The sequence below is a fragment of the Xenopus tropicalis genome, chromosome 4, assembly GCF_000004195.4.
Source record: "Xenopus tropicalis strain Nigerian chromosome 4, UCB_Xtro_10.0, whole genome shotgun sequence".
NCBI classification, from domain to species: domain Eukaryota; kingdom Metazoa; phylum Chordata; class Amphibia; order Anura; family Pipidae; genus Xenopus; species Xenopus tropicalis.
In genome coordinates, this window is record NC_030680.2 from 143,229,251 (window position 1) to 143,253,592 (window position 24,342).

The 24,342-nt window shown below is 41.6% G+C and overlaps 1 protein-coding gene across 1 annotated transcript in view; it reads right to left on the minus strand.

The window, feature by feature from the left end:
* Window positions 1-9,890: 9,890 nt before the first annotated feature.
* The window catches only part of LOC100491288 (monocarboxylate transporter 2), a 28,444-nt gene continuing 13,992 nt past the window's right edge, over window positions 9,891-24,342 (minus strand). The window contains exons 3-5 of the mRNA XM_031901224.1: window positions 23,941-24,084; window positions 15,258-16,124; window positions 9,891-11,803 (exon numbers count right to left, since the gene is read on the minus strand). Of these exons, the coding sequence (XP_031757084.1) occupies window positions 11,538-11,803; window positions 15,258-16,124; window positions 23,941-24,084 (1,277 nt within the window). The 3' untranslated portion in view covers window positions 9,891-11,537. The remainder of the gene's footprint in view (window positions 11,804-15,257; window positions 16,125-23,940; window positions 24,085-24,342) is intronic.

The window sequence follows — 24,342 nt, forward strand, 5'->3', positions numbered from 1 at the left end:
TCTGAGGATCTTCTAAGGTTAAATTCAATATTCTTTCGAGCTGACGTCTTTTCCCAGACTCAGTCCTGAGCAACAATTAAAGAGCCACAGTTTGTATAATGTTGAGTTACAAAGGGAGCCATACTGTGGTTTGGTGGTGGATTCACTGAGCATGAGAAAGTGATATTATGAGTGACTTTGTTGGTTTAAAGCTCTGTTCAAGGCAATATCTGGCACACATGTAGAAGGTAAAAAGTGGCCACATATTTGCCATCAGATCTTCAGTAGGGTCTGCCACCCATATCTGTATCTACCTAAAGCTCTGAGTTCTTGAACAAGCACAGTATCCAAGGCTATTGTGATACTAATATCTACAGTTAGGGGCTGATTTACTAAGACACGATTTCGAATCCGAATTGGACAAATTCCGATTGGAAACGAACATTTTGCGACTTTTTCGTATTTTTGGCGATTTTTTCGGCGTCTTTTACGATTTTTGCGTAAAAACGCGCGTTTTTCGGCGTCTTTACGATTTTTGCGTAAAAACGCGAGTTTTTCGTAGCCATTACGAAAGTTGCGCAAAGTCACGATTTTTTCGTAGCGTTAACACTTGCGCGCAAAGTCGCGCCTTTTTCGTGGCGTTAAAACTTAAAAGGCGTGGCATTTCGCGCAAGTTTTAACGCTACGAAAAAATCGCGACTTTGCGCAACTTTCGTAATGGCTACGGAAAACTCACGTTTTTACGCAAAAATCGTAAAGACGCCGAAAAAAATTGCAAAATTACCGATCATTACGAAAAAAACGCAATCGGACGCATTCGGCCCGTTCGTGGGTTAGTAAATGTGCCCCTTAGTATTAATGTTTGTATATATAGTTTATGTATGTGTTGGTATAGATAGGTAAGTATAGGTTGTGGGTGCTGGGTTTACTTGGAAGGGTTGAACCTGATGGACTCTGGTCTTTTTTCAACCCTATGTAACTATGTAAAGCTAAAGCCTACCAGCTTTTTGCATCTGTGCTAATGATGTGCCCATTAACAGATACAGGTCAAAGCAAATGTGGTTGGAGATATACGGTAATAGGCGTCTCGAGTGGTGGACACAGAAACTAGGGCAGTCAACAGTAAACAAATCGGGGCCGTTGGGAGCTTTAAACAAACACCAGAGAGCAGTAAGGCACAGAGAAGTCTTAGTTACCTTACATATTTACAATATGTCAAGAGAGAGATGAGTGAGGCAGCGGTGGCGGCTCATAGACTCCACCAATCAATTAGATTAGGGTAGAACCTCCTTCTTCTTCTCTGTTGAATTTAAGAATGAATGTAATTACTGAAGATACAATGACTTGTATATAGGTTTTTATGTTCTATTATTGCCATGTTACCTTTTACTATACAAATAAAAAATTCTACCTTGACAGCTGCAGGCACCTGGATATCCTATGTTACAAGGCCAGGTTCCTGTCTTGGCTGCAAGGATAAATGGCCTCTGGATTATGATTATATACCTAAAGGGAGAAGATGTCAGACAGGGAGGCCTCTTTTAAGAAGGCTTCAAGTATATTGGAAAACCTGAGAATGTGGATAATGCAGTGGTTGAAAAACTATGGTTATGGCCCTATTAGGGGACCCCAGTGAACTAGAAGGAATATCCAGACCACCTAGCGTGACTGAGTGCTTATTTATTGTCTTGGCTATCCCTGTAACTACAGGACATGACTGGTGAGACCATCAGTAACCTAGTTATGCCAAGGGGCAGGCCTGTCCGAATTGTGGACCACAAAAGGGGCCCAAACCCAAATAGTCTAAAGACCTCTACTGTAAAATGTTTATGTTGGAGAAACTACTCAATAACCTACAAACGGGTTCCAACTAATGTGTTAGAACAGTGGTCCCCAAACTAAGGCCTGTGGGCTGCATCCGGCCCCCCAGAGGAATTTACCCGGCCCCCGCTGCGTCCTCACCCTTGGCAGTGGAGAGAGAGGCCTCAGCGGGGAGCAGCACAGAGGAGCTGAGATGGAGGACGGACTGCAGACCGGGGGGAACTGGTACAGGTAGGGCAGTGTTAATGAACGTAGCGCTGGGGGGGAGGGGTTGGGGGGTAATGCAACAGTCTGGGCCACTGTTTGATGGTGGGGGGGGTGCTGGTGATGGTGGGCCCAACAATCTGAGGGCCCTTGATACGGCCCCTTGGGTCAGAAGTTTGAGGACCCCTGTGTTAGAAGTTCCAGAGTAAGAACTAGGTAGGCAGGTATTAAAGCGGAGAGAGCTGTCCAAGGAGAGTTAATAAAGTGCCCATAAGAATAATATCTAAAAAGTCTTAAACTGATGAACATTTTTAGGTTTCTCCTATTTAATTATCTCATTCCAAGTGGTACTAAACCATTGCATTGCTGGCAAGATGGTCCCATGACTAACAAGATTCCCTGGGTAACATAACAATAATAATATCATACAATAACAACTAACTGTATCAGACTCCTTATAACACGACTCTGCTTTACACGGATACAGGATATATATATACAGTGGTGTGAAAAACTATTTGCCCCCTTCCTGATTTCTTATTCTTTTGCATGTTTGTCACACAAAATGTTTCTGATCATCAAACACATTTAACTATTAGTCAAAGATAACACAAGTAAACACAAAATGCAGTTTTTAAATGAGGGTTTTTATTATTTAGGGAGAAAAAAAATCCAAACCTACATGGCCCTGTGTGAAAAAGTAATTGCCCCCTGAACCTAATAACTGGTTGGGCCACCCTTAGCAGCAATAACTGCAATCAAGCGTTTGCGATAACTTGCAACGAGTCTTTTACAGCGCTCTGGAGGAATTTTGGCCCACTCATCTTTGCAGAATTGTTGTAATTCAGCTTTATTTGAGGGTTTTCTAGCATGAACCGCCTTTTTAAGGTCATGCCACAACATCTCAATAGGATTCAGGTCAGGACTTTGACTAGGCCACTCCAAAGTCTTCATTTTGTTTTTCTTCAGCCATTCAGAGGTGGATTTGCTGGTTTGTTTTGGGTCATTGTCCTGCTGCAGCACCCAAGATCGCTTCAGCTTGAGTTGACGAACAGATGGCCGGACATTCTCCTTCAGGATTTTTTGGTAGACAGTAGAATTCATGGTTCCATCTATCACAGCAAGCCTTCCAGGTCCTGAAGCAGCAAAACAACCCCAGACCATCACACTACCACCACCATATTTTACTGTTGGTATGATGTTCTTTTTCTGAAATGCTGTGTTATTTTTACGCCAGATGTAACGGGACATGCACCTTCCAAAAAGTTCAACTTTTGTCTCGTCGGTCCACAAGATATTTTCTCAAAAGTCTTGGCAATCATTGAGATGTTTTTTAGCAAAATTGAGATGAGCCATAATGTTCTTTTTGCTTAAAAGTGGTTTGCGCCTTTTTTGCCCAGTGTCTTTCTTATGGTGGAGTCGTGAACACTGACCTTAATTGAGGCAAGTGAGGCCTGCAGTTCTTTAGATGTTGTCCTGGGGTTTTTTGTGGCCTCTCGGATGAGTTGTCTCTGCGCTCTTGGGGTAATTTTGGTCGGCCGGCCACTCCTGGGAAGGTTCACCACTGTTCCATGTTTTTGCCATTTGTGGATAATGGCTCTCACTGTGGTTCGCTGGAGTCCCAAAGCTTTAGAAATGGCTTTATAACCTTTACCAGACTGATAGATCTCAATTACTTTGGTTCTCATTTGTTCCTGAATTTCTTTGGATCTTGGCATGATGTCTAGCTTTTGAGGTGCTTTTGGGCTACTTCTCTGTGTCAGGTAGCTCCTATTTAAGTGATTTCTTGATTGAAACAGGTGTGGCAGTAATCAGGCCTGGGGGTGACTACAGAAATTGAACTCAGGTGGGATAAACCACAGTTAAGTTATTTTTTAACAAGGGGGGCAATCACTTTTTCACACAGGGCCATGTAGATTTGGAGTTTTTTTTCTCCCTTAATAACGTAAACCTTCATTTAAAAACTGCATTTTGTGTTCAATTATGTTATCTTTGACTAATAGTTAACGGTTTTTGATGAGCAGAAACATTTAAGTGTGACAAACATGCAAAAGAATAAGAAATCAGGAAGGGGGCAAATAGTTTTTCACACCACTGTATATATATACAGTATATATAACAGGATAAAGGGCACAACATATTTATTCTAAAATGCCTTTTTATTAGACAACTATTTTGGCCCATAAAACATAAAGCCAATAGTGATATATTACCCATAGATCCTTAACTGCGGGCAATGAACACACAATATGCTGTGCACTACAATGTAATGATTATTTATCATTTCTCGCTAGTTCCATATGAGCCCTACTAACACAGATGCGGAGAAAACCCCGACTGGCAGAATAGGATTATGTTGACAAATGACGTCTTCTAATCACTATAAATAACAGGTCTCTACAGAGGCAAATGAGATAATATGAATCTTAATGGGGAAGGTTAATGACTAAGATAAGTACCTTGCCCTAAGGTGGGTATGAGTAATAGAACCGAGGATTGTTATCTGTCAGAATCCATCAAGGACCATTCAATCTGTGCTGAAAAGCAACTTTTATGACTATGTGCAGCACATATTTATCAGGGAAAACCAAACTCCTTCCATTAAGGCTTTAAAATGAACTAATTAGTAAAATAACAAGTAACTGATTACTTATTAGTAGCAAATTGGGATTTTAGTGTATTTTTAAGTTCATTTAGAAAATAAACCTATATATACACTATATTTATATATACACACAAATCGACCTTCAGCTCACCAGTATGAATAATGCTTATTCTATTAAAGGAAGTTCGCCATTGGTGGAAATGCATGGAGAAAACATGTTTAAACGATTCACTTCTCTCTGTACTAATAAAACAGTACCTGTACTTGATCCCAACTAAGATATAATTACCCCTTATTGGGGGCAGAACAGCCCTATTGGGTTATTTAATGGTTAAATGATTCCCTTTTCTCTGTAATAATAAAACAGTACCTGTACTTGATCCCAACTAAGATATAATTACCCCTTATTGGGGCAGAACAGCCCTATTGGGTTTATTTCATGGTTAAATGATTCCCTTTTCTCTGTAATAATAAAACAGTACCTGTACTTGATCCCAACTAAGATATAATTACCCCTTATTGGGGGCAGAACAGCCCTATTGGGTTTATTTAATGGTTAAATGATTCCCTTTTCTCTGTAATAATAAAACAGTACCTGTACTTGATCCCAACTAAGATATAATTACCCCTTATTGGGGGCAGAACAGCCCTATTGGGTTTATTTAATGGTTAAATGATTCCCTTTTCTCTGTAATAATAAAACAGTACCTGTACTTGATCCCAACTAAGATATAATTACCCCTTATTGGGGCAGAACAGCCCTATTGGGGTTATTTAATGGTTAAATGATTCCCTTTTCTCTGTAATAATAAAACAGTACCTGTACTTGATCCCAACTAAGATATAATTACCCCTTATTGGGGGCAGAACAGCCCTATTGGGTTTATTTAATGGTTAAATGATTCCCTTTTCTCTGTAATAATAAAACAGTACCTGTACTTGATCCCAACTAAGATATAATTACCCCTTATTGGGGGCAGAACAGCCCTATTGGGTTTATTTAATGGTTAAATGATTCCCTTTTCTCTGTAATAATAAAACAGTACCTGTACTTGATCCCAACTAAGATATAATTAATCCTTATTGGAGGCAGAATAATCCTATTGGGTTTAATTAATTTTTAAGTATGTTTTGCTGTGTGCTACTCATGTTGGAGAACATAAGGATACATCAGGGATACATGGGATATATCACCACCACCTTATCAGCATGGAGCAAATGTCAGGTTTATTTTACAATTAAAGCACATTAACAGTATTCATATACATGTCACTAATGGCTCTTTTGTAGTCACAAGCAAATCATGGTCATATATATTTTACTCAGTTCATTTGTGCTGCATCACTGCTTTCTGACGTCTGTTGGAACAAGCAATTTAACTCATTTAGGGCACTAAATTCCCCTTTGAGGTCGGTGCTGCCAGTTCCACCAGCTGTAAATATTTCGTAAGGCAACTGCCGGCTGATGTGATCTGTTAAACTAATATAAATGGATTTCTTTTCCAACTACTATGTAGGTTTATGAAGTCAGTAATAAAGAAAATGTAAACCAGTCAGCGGTATTCGGGGAAAGGTTTGCATAGCTTTAGGAAATGTTTGGCACGGTTCTGCAGCACCTCAATAAAACCTCTGAAGTAGAAGAGCAAAAGTGACAATAAATGACCTGGAGGTGGGCATAGACAGTACTGTTTCTGTTTTTGCTGATGATACGAAATTGTGCAAAAGTTCCATGCCATATGCTGGCACTTTGAAGAGTGATCTAACTGGCAAAACTGTCAAATGGGGTTCAATGTTGATAAATGGAAGGTTATGTACTTTGGTAGAAATAATACACGTGAATTATACACTAAATGGTAGTATGTTGGGGGTATGCTTACTTACAAAAGATCTGGGGATTTTTGTGGATAACAAGCTGTGTAACTCTAGGCAGTGTCATTAATGGCTACTAAAGCACATAAAGTGCTGCCTTGCAGCAAAAGGGCATTTGACACTTTATAGGACCCTGGTAAGGCCTCACCTTGAGTATGAGGGGCAGTTGTGGGCTCCAGTCCTTAAGAAAGATATTAATGAGCCGGACACAATCCTAGGTATTCCAAAAGCTATAACCGGGTATCTGACACCGTAAACATTACTATCTATTAGCTAAGATAAGAGCAAAAGAATTAATGCTCTGAGTTTACAATGATGATCGCTGGGACACCTGTTAAAGTGATTGTTCATCTTTGAGTTAACTTAAGGTCCCCATACACGGGCCAATTCTAGCTGCCGATATCAGTTCCTTAGACCTAAATTGGGCAGATATCTAGATAAAAATCTAGTCGGATCGGGGACCGCATCAACGAGCCGATGCGGTCCCCGATTTGACTATGCCTATACCCGTCGTAATAATTCGATCATTTGGCCCCAGGGATTAGTCTGGGTTCTCCCGATAACGCCCACCCGTAGGTGGGGGATATCGGGAGAAGATCTGCTCGCTTGGCGACATCGCTTGGCGACATCGCCAAGCGAGCGGATCTTAAGGTGTATGGGGACCTTTAGTATGATGTATAGGGTAATATTCTGAGACAATTTCCAAGTGGTCATTTTTTATCATTTGTAGTTTAATTACTTCATTTTTAGTTCGGCAGCTCTCCAGTTTCAGCAGCTATTTGGTTGCTGGGGTCCAAGTTACCTTAGCAACCAAGGAGTGGTGTGGATGAGAGACTGGTATATGAATAGGAGAGGGACTGAATAGACAAGAAAGTTACAAAAAGTAACAATAACAATAAAACTGTAGCCTCGGACAGCAATAGCTTTTTCGCTGGTGGGGTCAGTGACCCCCATTTAAAAAAATGCAAAGAGTTTGAGGAAGAAGGCAAATAATTTTAAAAAACTAGAACAAATAAATGAAGACCAATTGAAATGTTGCTTAGAAATGGCCGTTCTAGAACATAATAAAGAGAACCATGGACAGGGCAATAATGTTTAGCTATTCCTTGGCACGGATATTTCTATTATAATAAATCTCGTTCATGTGACACAAGAGAGTTTTTTGGCTCCTCCTACATGAACACCTGCCGTAGCCCTGCCACATTCCACCTCTAACTGGATCCGGTGTTCTGAGACCAGTTGTAACCTGTGTATTCTTACCCTGACATTATATGGGGATCAGCGTAAAGTGTCGTACAATTCTACATCAAACAACCTTCACTCACCAAGCTAAAAGATTGTGTCGATAAAGCCAGCATTTGGAGAGAGGGAAGAAAAAAAAATCAAAACTTAAACACAAAATCAGAACATTGTAGATAAACAATAAGGTATTCCGAGTTCTTTTTTAAATATTTTTCTCTTATAAATGCACATTTATATTTAGATACAGGTATGGGAACCTGTTATGCAGAATGCACGGGACCTGGGGTTTGTCAGATAAGGGATCTTTCTGCAATTTGGATCTCCATAAGTCTACTAAAAAACATTAAACCCAATAGGGCTGTTCTGCCCCCAATAAGGGGTAATTATATCTTAGTTGGGATCAAGTACAGGTACTGTTTTATTATTACAGAGAAAAGGGAATCATTTAACCATTAAATAAACCCATAGGGCTGTTCTGCCCCCAATAAGGGGTAATTATATCTTAGTTGGGATCAAGTACAGGTACTGTTTTATTATTACAGAGAAAAGGGAATCATTTAACCATTAAATAAACCCATAGGGCTGTTCTGCCCCCAATAAGGGGTAATTATATCTTAGTTGGGATCAAGTACAGGTACTGTTTTATTATTACAGAGAAAAGGGAATCATTTAACCATTAAATAAACCCATAGGGCTGTTCTGCCCCCAATAAGGGGTAATTATATCTTAGTTGGGATCAAGTACAGGTACTGTTTTATTATTACAGAGAAAAGGGAATCATTTAACCATGAAATAAACCCAATAGGGCTGTTCTGCCCCAATAAGGGGTAATTATATCTTAGTTGGGATCAAGTACAGGTACTGTTGGGGTTCACCAGGTTTTTTTCATGGTACCCTGGAGGCCCAGGCATTTTCTGAACTAAAATCTAAAGGGGATAAGTGACTCTCATTTACAAGGGGTAAAATGTTTAATGCTGGAACTCACTGTATCATTTAAGTTTTTTTCTCTGAGCGCTGTTTCACCATCTCACAGGCATCCGCTTTGCCTCTTTGGGCAAGTGCATAGTGGCCCAGGATTCATGCCTCCTAAATGTAATAAATAGCACTAAGTTTGCTCAGGAGCAGTAACCCATAGCAACCAATTAGATGTTTTCTTTTAAACAGGTGACCAGTAAATGCTCCTGGGCAAACTTAGTGCATTTTACTACATAACCCCCATGGTCTGGTGTTGTATAGGACATGGGTAGATAAATGGGACCATAAAATAAATACAGGTATGGGACCTGTTATCCAGAATGCTCAGGACCAAGGGTATTCCGGATTAGGGGTCTTTCCGTAATTTGGATCTCAATACCTTAAGTCTACTAAAAAATTAAACCCAATAGGATTGTTTTGCATCAAACAAGGATTATTTATATCTTAGTTGGGATCAATTACAGGTACTGTTTTATTATTACAGAGAAAAGGGAATCATTTAACCATTAAATAAACCCAATAGGGCTGTTCTGCCCCAATAAGGGGTAATTATATCTTAGTTGGGATCAAGTACAGGTACTGTTTTATTATTACAGAGAAAAGGGAATCATTTAACCATTAAATAAACCCAATAGGACTGTTCTGCCCCCAATAAGGGGTAATTATATCTTAGTTGGGATCAAGTACAGGTACTGTTTTATTATTACAGAGAAAAGGGAATCATTTAACCATGAAATAAACCCAATAGGGCTGTTCTGCCCCAATAAGGGGTAATTATATCTTAGTTGGGATCAAGTACAGGTACTGTTTTATTATTACAGAGAAAAGGGAATCATTTAACCATGAAATAAACCCAATAGGGCTGTTCTGCCCCAATAAGGGGTAATTATATCTTATTTGGGATCAATTACAGGTACTGTTTTATTAGTGCAGAGAAAAAGGAAATCAGTTTCAAAATTCTGTATTATTTGATTAAAATGGAGTCTATGGGAGACAGGCTTTCCGTAATCCGTAGCTTTCTGGATAACGGTTTCCGGATAAGGGATCCCATACCTGTACTTCATAACAGGGACACCTAGAGTTTCCTCTGATAGATAACATTAACCTACGGCACCATGGGTATTCTCCCATAATATGAATCAGAAACAACACTGAGCAGAGCGACTTATTTTAAAAAAAATGTTTACAATCCCACATTTGCTAGCACCATCTCATTTAATCCACCGCATTCAATTTCCATGTAAGAAAAACACTTCTGCTTCCCTATTAAAAATGATTACAAAGCCCATTTAAAAAATATTTTATAAACCAAATTACAATATTCAAATAAGGGAAACAACGCATTTACAAAGAATTCCATTAGTTCCTAAGCACCATTTAGCCTTGCGGTGCCTGAATACGTCCTTTGTGAATAAAACGAGGTTCTTTATCTTCCCCTTGGCTTGTTGGAATAGTTATTTCCCTGCTCTACTTTTGGCACAGAAAATGCTGATGTTAGCAGAAGGTATTCATTTTGGCACGTGGTGATAAAAATAAAAAAGTCTATACATGAAGGTGTGATCTTATTTAGACTGGAAAGGTTTTCCATTCCTGCTGTAAGATGGACTAGCAATTTAGGTTACAGAGAAGAAGTGCGTTTTACATTGATCAGCAGAGTAGGACCAACCCTAAAAGAGGCAGTTCTTCAACAACCGATCCACTGGACGAATGGTGGGATACTGTCCAATTTGGAAATCCATAGGGATTACCAAACAGCACCGATCTGAAAAGACACCAAGGCTGCTCTGGTTCATGTTTCTTCTCGATCTGCAGATGATTCAAAACATACATGGAAGAGATATGGATAGAATGATCCAACCCTAAAAGAGGCAGTTCTTCAACAATCGATCCATTGGACGAATGGTGGCAAACTGTCCAATTTGGAAATCCATATGGATTACCAAACAGCACCGATCGGAAAAGACATGAAGACTGCTCCGGTCCGTCTTTCTTCTTGATCTGCAGATGATTCAAACATACATGGATGAGATTTGGACGGAATGATCCAACTCTAAAACAGGCAGTTCTTCAACAATCGATCCATTGGACGAATGGTGGCAAACTGTCCAATTTGGAAATCCATATGGATTACCAAACTGCACCGTTCTGAAAAGACACCAAGGTTGTTCCGGTCCGTCTTTCTTCTTGATCTGCAGATGATTCAAACATACATGGATGAGATTTGGACGGAATGATCCAACTCTAAAACAGGCAGTTCTTCAACAACCGATGCATTGGACAAATGGTGGAATACTGTCCAATTTGGAAATCCATATGGATTACCAAATAGCACCGACATGAAGGCTGCTCTGGTCCCTCTTTCTTCTTGATCTGCAGTTGATTCAAAACACACATGGATGAGATATGGACAGAATGATTGTGATCTGGTGGAACTTCAAGACATTCAGTCCAACTAGATTGGAAACTGAAAATGAATTAAAAATAATACATCCTACAAAATAAAAATGCTAGGAAACACCAGAAACTAGCTAAAATAGTGCATCATTTCTCACTGGGATGTCTATGTCTCTTGGGATGATGTTGAAATACAGATGTAGAAAAGTTAATCAAGCTTTATTTTAGATATTTCGCCATGTCCCTCTGCTGAAACTGATTATCACACCACTTTAAACTAAAATTAATGATGAAACATGTTGTGCCAGGGGGCACAGGTTGGAAATACCCTTATAAAAAGTTGTTTGTTTTAGTTTATTTTCACAGTAAACCAACATTATGCAGATGGTTTTGATGATTTTGGTGGGATTTGTCTTCAAGTGCATTTCAAGCGATCTCTCCGACCCACGTTAGTCGTCTTTCCAAGCCTTTTCCGTATCGGGCTTCGAGTCGCTGCCATTTTGTATTTTGTCCTCATTTCCCGGTGTCTCTTCCTTCTTACAACCGGAGCTTTCTTTCATTTCCATTTCTTTCGCTTGTTTTTCCTTTTCTTCCTTCTCAAGCATACGGTAATTATAGTAGTTCATGACGAAAAGAAAAAGTCCCGCCAGTACCATGATAGCGCCACATTCAAAATACATGTACTTGTAGTCTCCAAAGGCATCGACAATGGCACCTAGTGGGGAAAAAAAACAACAATAAACATGCATTAAGGCTGATCAAGCAACTTAGCAGCAAGTCTACTATGACCACCACAATAAGGTCCTTTCCTCGGCATTACTGAACCTGTACACCAGCGGTCCTCAAACTACGGCCCGTGGGCCCCCCAGGTGAATTTACCAGGCCCCCCGCTGCCTCCTCATCCCTGGCAGCAGAGAGAGAGGACTTAGCAGGGACCTGGACGTGGGGGCTGAGAACAGGGCGGCAGGTAGGACTCAGCGGGAATGAAGGGAGAGCCGGGGGGGAGGGCGTCCAGTTTGGGGGACCAGTTTGGGGCACATTTTGCCTTTGCCGATGCCGCCACCAACGAGGGGGGGGGGAGTGCTGTTGAGGGGCCCTTGATAGGGCCCCCTGGGTCAGAAGTTTGAGGACCCCTGCTGTACACAATAAAAAGTTCCCTGCTAAATAATTTAAAAATATAGTCCTATACACATCAATGATTTGTAAGACCCTGATATACTGAAGAAGGAAGGCCCAGGAAGACCTGAGCAACTGCTGAACATACACCAATACTATCCACGTATGGTGCCCTGCCAAACCAACTATTATCCAGGTACTATGGGCAGCTGAGGTGGCAATTGTGCTGAATTTCCCCCTAGTGGGGGCGCTGTCACTGGAGGCAAGTTTTTCAACTCATAGGGGCACGTGTACTAAAACTGCGACTTCCAGGAATGTCTGGATTCCGCGTGGGGAAAAAGTCTTTTTCGAATTGTTGCCCCTAAAACTCAAATTTTTTGGAATTCAAAAATCTGAAATCTCTAAAGTTTTGAAGCAAAGAAGGATCCTCCAGGGAAGGGACACCTGCCATTGACTTCTACATGATCTTGGCACGTTCTAAGGTCCCCATACACGGGCCGATTGTAGCTGCCGATATTGGTCCCTTAGAATGATTCGGCAGCTTATCGGCCCGTGTAGGGGCAGGAACGAGGGGCCTGGCCAACCGATATTTGGCCTGAAATTGGCCAGATATCGATTGGGCTGGTTAGAAAATTCAGTCGGATCGGGGACCGCATCGGCTCGTTGATGCGGCCCCCAAACCGACTGTCCCATGGCCGCCAATATAATTCGATCATTTGGCCCTAGGGATTTCAAGCGATTTTTTCGCACAGTAAATCTCGATAAATTTGCTACTTTTTTTCTGCGACTTTTAGAGCTAAAAGATCAGAATTTTTTTTTTAAAAAAAATCAGATCATTAGTAAACGCCCCATTTGTGTAGCATTTATCTTCAGATCATATGAGGCAAAGCATTTCTTTAGTGCTGCATGACTGAATGTCAATATCCTGACGTACTATACACAACCGTCATACTAATAAGTGTTTGTTTTCACAAGAAAACCAAGGTGTGTGTGTGGTGAATAGAGAATAGCCTCAGAAATTGTATTTACTAAAAGAAAATAGCCTCAGAAATTGTATTTACTTTCATTCTGAAACAAGTTAAAGCCACTCTGTGTATTTCCTGGTACACGCGGACCTGACTACCTTTTCCCAGGTGATATATTCTTAGGGCCGGATTTATCAAAATGCGAGTTTAGAGCTTAATACATAAAAACTCGCCCACGTTCTATTCATTCCTATGGGGTTTTTAGAACCTTATGTATCAAATTAAGAGTTCCAAATTTCACCCATTGATAAATAGCCTTCTAAGGGCTCTGGCACACGGGGAGATTAGTCGCCCGCGACAAAACTCCCTGTTGGCGGGCGACTAATCTCCCCGAGTTGCCTTCACCTGCCATCCCACCGGCGAACATGTAAGTCGCCGGTGGGATGGCACGCGCGGCGGCGCGATTTTGCGCAAATCACCGAAAAAGCCTCACGGCAGGTGAAGGCAACTCGGGGAGATTAGTCTCCCGCGAACAGGGAGTTTTGTCGCGGGCGACTAATCTCCCCATGTGCCAGAGCCCTTAAAATCCCATAGGAATGAATAGAATGTGGGTGAGTTTTTATGTATTAAGCTCTAAACTCACATTTTGATAAATTTGCCCCACAGGTGCCCATACACCTTAAGAACCACTCGTTTAGCGATGTTGCGGAATCCAGGCTAATTCGGTCGTTTGGCCCTGGGGCCAAATGCTTGAATTGGAACGACTGTTATAGGCAAAGTCGGTCCAGATACCGTATCAACGAGCCGATGCGGTCCCCGATCCGACTAGATTTTTTTTAACCTGCCCGATTTCAGGCCAGATATCGGTCGCCCAACGGTAGTGCCCATACACGGGCCAATAAGATGCCGAATCTGTCTAAGGGACCGATATCGGCAGCTAGAATCGGCCCGTGTATGGCCACCTTTAGTATCCCCTACAAGAACCTAAGGGGCAGATTTATAATAGATCACCCTTTTCTTCTACAGTAAATACACGTTATTTTTTTCATGTTTATTCAAGTGCAACAAGTTTATTTAGGAAAAAGTCTTTATCATTGACGAGAAAATGACGGTCAAGGAATGTTACGGTAATTGTTCCTCCATGAAAACCGTATTAAAAGCAAGTTTTGCAGTTTCATACAGACAAGGTAGTTATTACCTGAAGACAATGTACTCAAGAAACCCTTTGTGGTGCTATCTAAATGGACTTCTGCAGGAAAACACTGTACATAAAGGGGAATTAAGAACATGGGTTCTAGGTTGATTAAGTGCTTGGTGGGGCTGCCTCCTAGGGATGAAGACTTGACTTTGACTTTTTTAGTCAAAGTCCCCCATTGAGGTTCAACGTTTGGCCGCTGTATCAGCCTTTCAAGCATATCTAAGACAGCAAATAAGTGTTCACCCAATTCCTGACCTTGATACTGGGCTGTAGGAGCATCTAGGAAAGCCAATAGTATTCTCTCTAGATCTCACCATAACTGATCTTTAGGTTGGGCAACCCCAGCAACTTTTCCGCACCCCATCAGGGAGCAGCAAATGCTGGTGGGGGGGGGGGGGCAAAATACCTGTTAGGGGTGGCAAACTTGGTATTGGTGTGGGTATAAAGTCACATTTGAAAGTATAGTAGGGTGATTTTTAGGAAGACATTTGTATGTATCCTTCTTCTGAAACTCAAGAGGGAATACAGGGGTATGGGAGACAGCAAGTTGAGACAGTACAAGTTGCCCCAGGGACTGGTCCGATTGGCATCTTGGAGTCAGGAAGGAATTTTTTCCCCTCTGTGGCAAATTAGAGAGGCTTCAGATGGGGTTTTTGCCTTCCTCTGGATCAACTAGCAGTTAGGCAGGTTATATATAGGCATTATGGTTGAACGTGATGGACGTCTTTTTTCAACCTAACTTACTAATTATTAAAATCTCAACCAGAGCCCCCCCCGTCCACTGACCCCCCTCCAAATTCCCTCCCTGACCTTTTCTGCGTTTTTGAAATTTAAACACACTAGTATCCCAGGAAGAATGTTCTTAATCAAGATTTCATAGTGGTTCTTACCTCCAATCGGGGGTCCTAGGAGAAGAGGAACACACTCCACAATTGTAACGAGTCCCACGGCACTTGAAAATCTCTTGACTCCGACAAGATCCATTAGTGTCTCAAAGAGTAAAGCGCAAACCATTCCAAAAGCCAAACCAAAAAATACGGAGTAGACGACCAAACCGACATAGCCTGTGGCAAATGGGCACATGAGATGGCAAAACCCATTAAAAGTAACGGAAAAGCTAAAGAAATATTGGATCTTGGGCCGAACCCACTTAGTGTTGGCAATTAAACCGGTGCCTGGCCGGGCAAACATATCTACAATGGCAAGGATTGATAAGAGGAATGCAGCCGAGTACTCATCGACCCCAAGATGCTTGGCGTATGGAGTCAGAAATACAATCGGGGCGTAAAATGCAAAAAACATGACCACGTTGCCGACTAGGTAAATCATGAAACCTCTGTGCTTAAAAAGTGTTAAGTCCAAGACTTTGTTGAATTTCTGCAAGCAGGTTTCTTGCTTGGTTTCCTCCATTTTGGTCCCGTAGGAAGGCGGAAGCTTGTTGGCAGTCAGTAAGGTTTCATTTGTGCCTTTTTCAGCAAGATCTTGCGCTGGCTTTTTCTGTATTTTATCAGTCGTCGATGGTCCTATGGGTCGAAAAAGGGCCCCTGCTACGCAGCAGTTTAGCAACAACGCACCCAGTATAAAGAAACTGCCCCTCCAGCCGAATTTATCAAACAGGAACTGGTTGAGCGGTGCAAGTGTGGAAAGGACGACTGGACTCCCAGCCATGGCAAGGCCATTAGCAATCGGTCTTTTTTTAAGGAAATACTTCCCAACTACTATCACAGACGGCTGAAGATTCAAAGAGAACCCAAAACCTGGAAAGAAAAAAAAGTGTATTATTTTTACAATAATTGTTTCTGGTTAACAACCTCTGCTGAACTGTCACCTAGTGGAACTTACACTAGTTATAAATAAAACATTTTTACAGCACGTGCTAAATAGTATAACCGATTTACGGTCTCAAGGTCAAGTAAAATAACTTGAACCAAGAAATAATCACATCTAATCTAATTGTTAACATTTCTCATAGAAGTCTTCTGCTGAGGTGCTCTGAACCTACGTGGAGAACCTATGTGGACTACAATATAGTTTGATTTATGGAAGTTTATAGAGAGTGGCTCTGCTGAGGCATTGACAGCGTCTCATATCCGCTAATAATGAAATGGCAATATGATGTCCTCTTTCAATTCACCCTTCCTTTTGAAATGTCCCATCTACCTTTGATGGTCTATAGAGGAACAAGTTATATCAAAAGAACATGGTAGATTAGCCAGTCATTGTATAGTAGCAGGAGCATCTCAGCAGAAGACTTCTATGAGAAATGTTAACAATGTAATTCACAAAATCAGATGTGATTCTTTCTTGTTTCAAGCTATTTTACTTCACCTTGAGACCGTAAATCAGTTATACAGGTGTAGGACCAGTTATCCAGAATGCTCGGGACCAAGGGTATTCTGGATAAGGGGTCTTTCCGTAATTTGGATCTCCATCCCTTAAGTCTACTAAAACATCAATAAAATATAATTAAACCCAATAGGGCTGTTCTGCCCCCGATAAGGGGCAATTATATCTTAGTTGGGATCAAGTACAGGTACTGTTTTATTATTACAGAGAAAAGGGAATCATTTAACCATTAAATAAACCCAATAGGGCTGTTCTGCCCCCAATAAGGGGTAATTATATCTTAGTTGGGATCAAGTACAGGTACTGTTTTATTATTACAGAGAAAAGAGAATCATTTAACCATTAAATAAACCCAATAGGGCTGTTCTGCCCCAATAAGGGGTAATTATATCTTAGTTGGGATCAAGTACAGGTACTGTTTTATTATTACAGAGAAAAGGGAATCATTTAACCATGAAATAAACCCAATAGGGCTGTTCTGCCCCCAATAAGGGGTAATTATATCTTAGTTGGGATCAAGTACAGGTACTGTTTTATTATTACAGAGAAAAGGGAATCGTTTAACCATTAAATAAACCCAATAGGGCTGTTCTGCCCCCAATAAGGGGTAATTATATCTTAGTTGGGATCAAGTACAGGTACTGTTTTATTATTACAGAGAAACGGCAATCATTTAACCATTAAATAAACCCAATAGGGCTGTTCTGCCCCCAATAAGGGGTAATTATATCTTAGTTGGGATCAAGTACAGGTACTGTTTTGTTATTACAGAGAAAAGGGAATCGTTTAACCATGAAATAAACCCAATAGGGCTGTTCTGCCCCCAATAAGGGGTAATTATATCTTAGTTGGGATCAAGTACAGGTACTGTTTTATTATTACAGAGAAACGGCAATCATTTAACCATTAAATAAACCCAATAGGGCTGTTCTGCCCCCAATAAGGGGTAATTATATCTTAGTTGGGATCAAGTACAGGTACTGTTTTGTTATTACAGAGAAAAGGGAATCATTTAACCATTAAATAAACCCAATAGGGCTGTTCTGCCCCAATAAGGGGTAATTATATCTTAGTTGGGATCAAGTACAGGTACTGTTTTATTATTACAGAGAAAAGGGAATCATTTAACCATTAAATAAACCCAATAGGGCTGTTCTGCCCCAATAAGGGGTAATTATATCTTAGTTGGGATCAAGTACAGGTACTGTTTTATTATTACAGAGAAAAATTATATATTAAGATGCACCTACTCAATATATATGGTGTAAGCTTATAGTAAATTAGCCCTTTAATTACCACAAGCTACACCGTATTTTATCCCGGATGAGACTGTATCCCCCAGGGGTGAGCCCTCGCTTTGTATGGAGGCCAGGTACATATGTGTTGTGTTTCTCAATAAATGGGCGCCGGTGGTTCTTAACCTTGAAACCATGAACTGTTTATTTACACAGCCACTTAGGAGTAATTACAGCACAGAATAGGTAGGTAGTAGCAACTCACAGAATAGGCAGTACTTACAAGGAATAGTCACAATGACCCTTTAGCTGCAGGGCACAATGGGTTAACTCCCAGCTTTCAGGTATATGCTTGCAGTGGAACCTGGGTGATCACTATCTAACCCTAGGTCTGTACACTGTTAACCCTACTCTGGGCAGTATTATACCTGGGATTATAATTCCTCTACAATTCCTGGTTGGAGCCAAAATGCTGCTCACTAAATAGCCCTGCCTGTCTATCGCACCTAGGGGCACATTTACTAACCCACGAACGGGCCGAATGCGTCCGATTGCGTTTTTTTCGTAATGATCGGTAATTTTGCGATTTTTTCCGAGTCTTTACGATTTTTGCGTAAAAACGCGAGTTTTTCGGCGTCTTTACGATTTTTGCGTAAAAACGCGAGTTTTTCCGGCGTCATTACGAAAGTTGCGCAAAGTCGCGATTTTTTCGTAGCGTTAAAACTTGCGCGTTAAAGTGTTAATGCTACGAAAAAATCGCGACTTTGCGCAACTTTCGTAAAGACGCCGAAAAACTTGCGTTTTTACGCAAAAATCGTAAAGACGCCGAAAAAATCGCAAAAAATACAAAAAAGTCGCAAAATGTTCGTTTCCAATCGGAATTTTTCCAATTCGGATTCGAAATCGTGTCTTAGTAAATCAGCCCCCTAGTGTGACCTATAACAGGAGCTGCCTATTCTTTCTGAACCTACCAGTATCTCCCTGCTGCTTGCTCAGGCAGAAAGCTTCACAAAATGGTCTCCAGCCTCATGGCTGCTCAGCCTTTTATTACCACAGTGCCACCTAATGGCCATTGTGGAACTGCACAAAAGGTCACGCCATGACCCAGGAACAAAGGACTTACTTCCCATTACATTAAGGACCCTTCATAGCTGTCCAAATACTAGGGGACCACAGAGTTAGAAAAGGTACAATTTACCAGTTCCCTACAATGGAATGGTGGGATACTACATAAAATCCTTCATCTTCATTCTAAACGTCAGCACCACCATTTACCTTGTAATCACAGTCTTGTAGTTCTGACACTCTACAACACCAAAGATTTCTGCCTTCTATCAGCTAATGGAGTCAGTTTATACCAAATAATATTACTTTAGCAGCTGAAATATTACAAAAACTGTACACAGAAAGAGTAAAGAGAGGCATATCCAAAATGTTGTGGTTCTGCCCCCTGGTGCCGAGAGTTGGCTTTACTATTTTGACTTTTTTAACCTTCTGAGTGGTTACACGCACAGACAATAAATTAATCAAACCCCGTTCGTATTGTGTCTCTGAAATCTGATTCAATGCATGACCATTAAGCATAAATGTTACAAAAGGTTCGTTATTTAATTGACTATTATTGGGAAGCCGGCGACACCGGGTTCATGAGAAGCAGTAGACATTTTTTATGGAAAACAGAGTCGTTAATAAGAGAGACAATTAGGTTGAATGTCAACTAGCCATTTAGGTAATAATCAATTAAAACTCCCCATTATCTCGTCATTCATTTTTTTCGGTGACACAAATCTAATTTATTAGAATCTCGTTTTAGCGGCATTAATTAGTATGTGAGGGCTCCCTACTCAGCACTTTCTGTCATTAGGAAGAGTTTCAGACACCTGTAAAATTTATGCACCGAGTTTAACTCTGCAGCGCAGTCGTTCTATTTAACTACGAGCAAAGTGCAGCCAAGTGAGGCAGGGAATGCCGAAAAAAATTTTAAGAAATAGGAGCAAACAAAGAGTTGGCACGTGAACAGAAATAAAACTGCAAACACGAGAACATTGGTGGAGAACTGGGACAAAAGAAAGAGTAATTAATTATATTTTAGACACAACTGTCAGTGGAAAACTTCCATTTTTTTTTTGTACCCAGAATGCCACCATACTGCTGAATTGTGCTTAGTACAGGGGAATCCCTATGCTGCCATAGTTTTATGGTATCTCTCTGTACAGGCTATGAGCAAACTTAGGGGGCTGTTCCTGCTGAATTGTGCTTAGTACAGGGGAATCCCTATGTGCCATAGTTTTATGGTATCTCTCTGTACAGGCTATGAGCAAACTTAGGGGGCTGTTCCTGCTGAATTGTGCTTAGTACAGGGGAATCCCTATGTGCCATAGTTTTATGGTATCTCTCTGTACAGGCTATGAGCAAACTTAGGGATTCCCCTGTACTAAGCACAATTCAGCAGGAACAGCCCCCTAAGTTTGCTCATAGCCTGTACAGAGAGATACCATAAAACTATGGCAGCATAGGGATTCCCCTGTACTAAGCACAATTCAGCAGGAACAGCCCCCTAAGTTTGCTCATAGCCTGTACAGAGAGATACCATGAAACTATGGCACATAGGGATTCCCCTGTACTAAGCACAATTCAGCAGGAACAGCCCCCTATGTGCCATAGTTTTATGGTATCTCTCTGTACAGGCTATGAGCAAACTTAGGGGGCTGTTCCTGCTGAATTGTGCTTAGTACAGGGGAATCCCTATGCTGCCATAGTTTTATGGTATCTCTCTGTACAGGCTATGAGCAAACTTAGGGGGCTGTTCCTGCTGAATTGTGCTTAGTACAGGGGAATCCCTATGCTGCCATAGTTTTTTGGTATCTCTCTGTACAGGCTATGAGCAAACTTAGGGGGCTGTTCCTGCTGAATTGTGCTTAGTACAGGGGAATCCCTATGTGCCATAGTTTTATGGTATCTCTCTGTACAGGCTATGAGCAAACTTAGGGGGCTGTTCCTGCTGAATTGTGCTTAGTACAGGGGAATCCCTATGTGCCATAGTTTTATGGTATCTCTCTGTACAGGCTATGAGCAAACTTAGGGGGCTGTTCCTGCTGAATTGTGCTTAGTACAGGGGAATCCCTATGCTGCCATAGTTTTATGGTATCTCTCTGTACAGGCTATGAGCAAACTTAGGGGGCTGTTCCTGCTGAATTGTGCTTAGTACAGGGGAATCCCTATGCTGCCATAGTTTTTTGGTATCTCTCTGTACAGGCTATGAGCAAACTTAGGGGGCTGTTCCTGCTGAATTGTGCTTAGTACAGGGGAATCCCTATGTGCCATAGTTTTTTGGTATCTCTCTGTACAGGCTATGAGCAAACTTAGGGGGCTGTTCCTGCTGAATTGTGCTTAGTACAGGGGAATCCCTATGTGCCATAGTTTTTTGGTATCTCTCTGTACAGGCTATGAGCAAACTTAGGGGGCTGTTCCTGCTGAATTGTGCTTAGTACAGGGGAATCCCTATGTGCCATAGTTTTTTGGTATCTCTCTGTACAGGCTATGAGCAAACTTAGGGGGCTGTTCCTGCTGAATTGTGCTTAGTACAGGGGAATCCCTATGTGCCATAGTTTTATGGTATCTCTCTGTACAGGCTATGAGCAAACTTAGGGGGCTGTTCCTGCTGAATTGTGCTTAGTACAGGGGAATCCCTATGTGCCATAGTTTTTTGGTATCTCTCTGTACAGGCTATGAGCAAACTTAGGGAGCTGTTCCTGCTGAATTGTGCTTAGTACAGGGGAATCCCTATGTGCCATAGTTTTTTGGTATCTCTCTGTACAGGCTATGAGCAAACTTAGGGAGCTGTTCCTGCTGAATTGTGCTTAGTACAGGGGAATCCCTATGTGCCATAGTTTTATGGGATCTCTCTGTACAGGCTATGAGCAAACTTAGGGAGCTGTTCCTGCTGAATTGTGCTTAGTACAGGGGAATCCCTATGCTGCTATAGTTTTATGGTATCTCTCTGTACAGGCTATGAGCAAACTTAGGGAGCTGTTCCTGCTGAATTGTGCTTAGTACAGGGGAATCCCTATGCTGCCATAGTTTTATGGTATCTCTCTGTACAGGCTATGAGCAAACTTAGGGGGCTGTTCCTGCTGAATTGTGCTTAGTACAGGGGAATCCCTATGTGCCATAGTTTTATGGTATCTCTCTGTACAGGCTATGAGCAAACTTAGGGGGCTGTTCCTGCTGAATTGTGCTTAGTACAGGGGAATCCCTATGTGCCATAGTTTTATGGTATCTCTCTGTACAGGCTATGAGCAAACTTAGGGGGCTGTTCCTGCTGAATTGTGCTTAGTACAGGGGAATCCCTATGTGCCATAGTTTTTTGGTATCTCTCTGTACAGGCTATGAGCAAACTTAGGGAGCTGTTCCTGCTGAATTGTGCTTAGTACAGGGGAATCCCTATGTGCCATAGTTTTTTGGTATCTCTCTGTACAGGCTATGAGCAAACTTAGGGAGCTGTTCCTGCTGAATTGTGCTTAGTACAGGGGAATCCCTATGTGCCATAGTTTTATGGGATCTCTCTGTACAGGCTATGAGCAAACTTAGGGAGCTGTTCCTGCTGAATTGTGCTTAGTACAGGGGAATCCCTATGCTGCCATAGTTTTATGGTATCTCTCTGTACAGGCTATGAGCAAACTTAGGGAGCTGTTCCTGCTGAATTGTGCTTAGTACAGGGGAATCCCTATGCTGCCATAGTTTTATGGTATCTCTCTGTACAGGCTATGAGCAAACTTAGGGGGCTGTTCCTGCTGAATTGTGCTTAGTACAGGGGAATCCCTATGTGCCATAGTTTTATGGGATCTCTCTGTACAGGCTATGAGCAAACTTAGGGGGCTGTTCCTGCTGAATTGTGCTTAGTACAGGGGAATCCCTATGTGCCATAGTTTTATGGTATCTCTCTGTACAGGCTATGAGCAAACTTAGGGGGCTGTTCCTGCTGAATTGTGCTTAGTACAGGGGAATCCCTATGTGCCATAGTTTTATGGTATCTCTCTGTACAGGCTATGAGCAAACTTAGGGGGCTGTTCCTGCTGAATTGTGCTTAGTACAGGGGAATCCCTATGTGCCATAGTTTTATGGTATCTCTCTGTACAGGCTATGAGCAAACTTAGGGGGCTGTTCCTGCTGAATTGTGCTTAGTACAGGGGAATCCCTATGTGCCATAGTTTTATGGTATCTCTCTGTACAGGCTATGAGCAAACTTAGGGGGCTGTTCCTGCTGAATTGTGCTTAGTACAGGGGAATCCCTATGCTGCCATAGTTTTATGGTATCTCTCTGTACAGGCTATGAGCAAACTTAGGGGGCTGTTCCTGCTGAATTGTGCTTAGTACAGGGGAATCCCTATGCTGCCATAGTTTTATGGTATCTCTCTGTACAGGCTATGAGCAAACTTAGGGGGTTCCTGTTTCAGCACAATTATGTTCCCCATGCACAATGTCAGGTCGATTCAGAATGGGTTTGCTGAGAAGGAAATGGAAGAACCTGACTGCAAAGATCCCTGACCTCAACTCAACTGAACCCCTGTGGGATGAACTGGGACTGAAAACCAGGCCGGATGCCCAACTTCACTAATGCTCTTATGGCTGAATGGGAGCAACTCCCACCAACAATGTCCCAACATCTAGTGGGAACCTTCCAAGAAAAGTAGGGGCAGTTATAGCAGCAATGGGGTAACTTCATATTAATACACTTAGTTGGGAATTAGATATTGGACAGGCAGGTGTTGGGATACTTGGTGTACGAAAACACTTGGGTGGCTCCTCTAGCTATATTGTCCTTAGCTGTTCCTGCTTATGGGGTGCTATTTACCCACTAGTTGATATAAGGACTACATTGATCTAGATTTAAGCTACTGTGCTCTAGTAACAACCCTTGTACACATGTCATATGTAATATATGGCCTATTTGGTATGTGGGGACGGGCAACTGATGAAATAATGATCTTACCCGCAATGACACCGATGAAGATGTACAGCTGCAGAATACTGGAACTGAACGTTGCTATGATCATACCCACTCCGCTTAACAGTCCTCCGAATATAACCACCGGCCTGCTGCCATAGCGATTCACCAAGATACTGCTAACCGGACCTGAAAAAGTAAAAAAAGTAAAGAAATAAAGTTATTCACACATATGGCTCTCTTACTACATATAGATGGTCATTTATGCACCTATTAGCCCGGAACCAAAGGCGCCAGTAGCATTTGAGCACCGCTAACTACTATGTACTATGTCCTTTGGGGCATGCAGTGTAACCTATATCACACACACAGTATTACTGTTAGTATCCCACAAAACACAAGCCAAATGTTGTTGGACTTATGGAATACATGAATGGGCATTATATT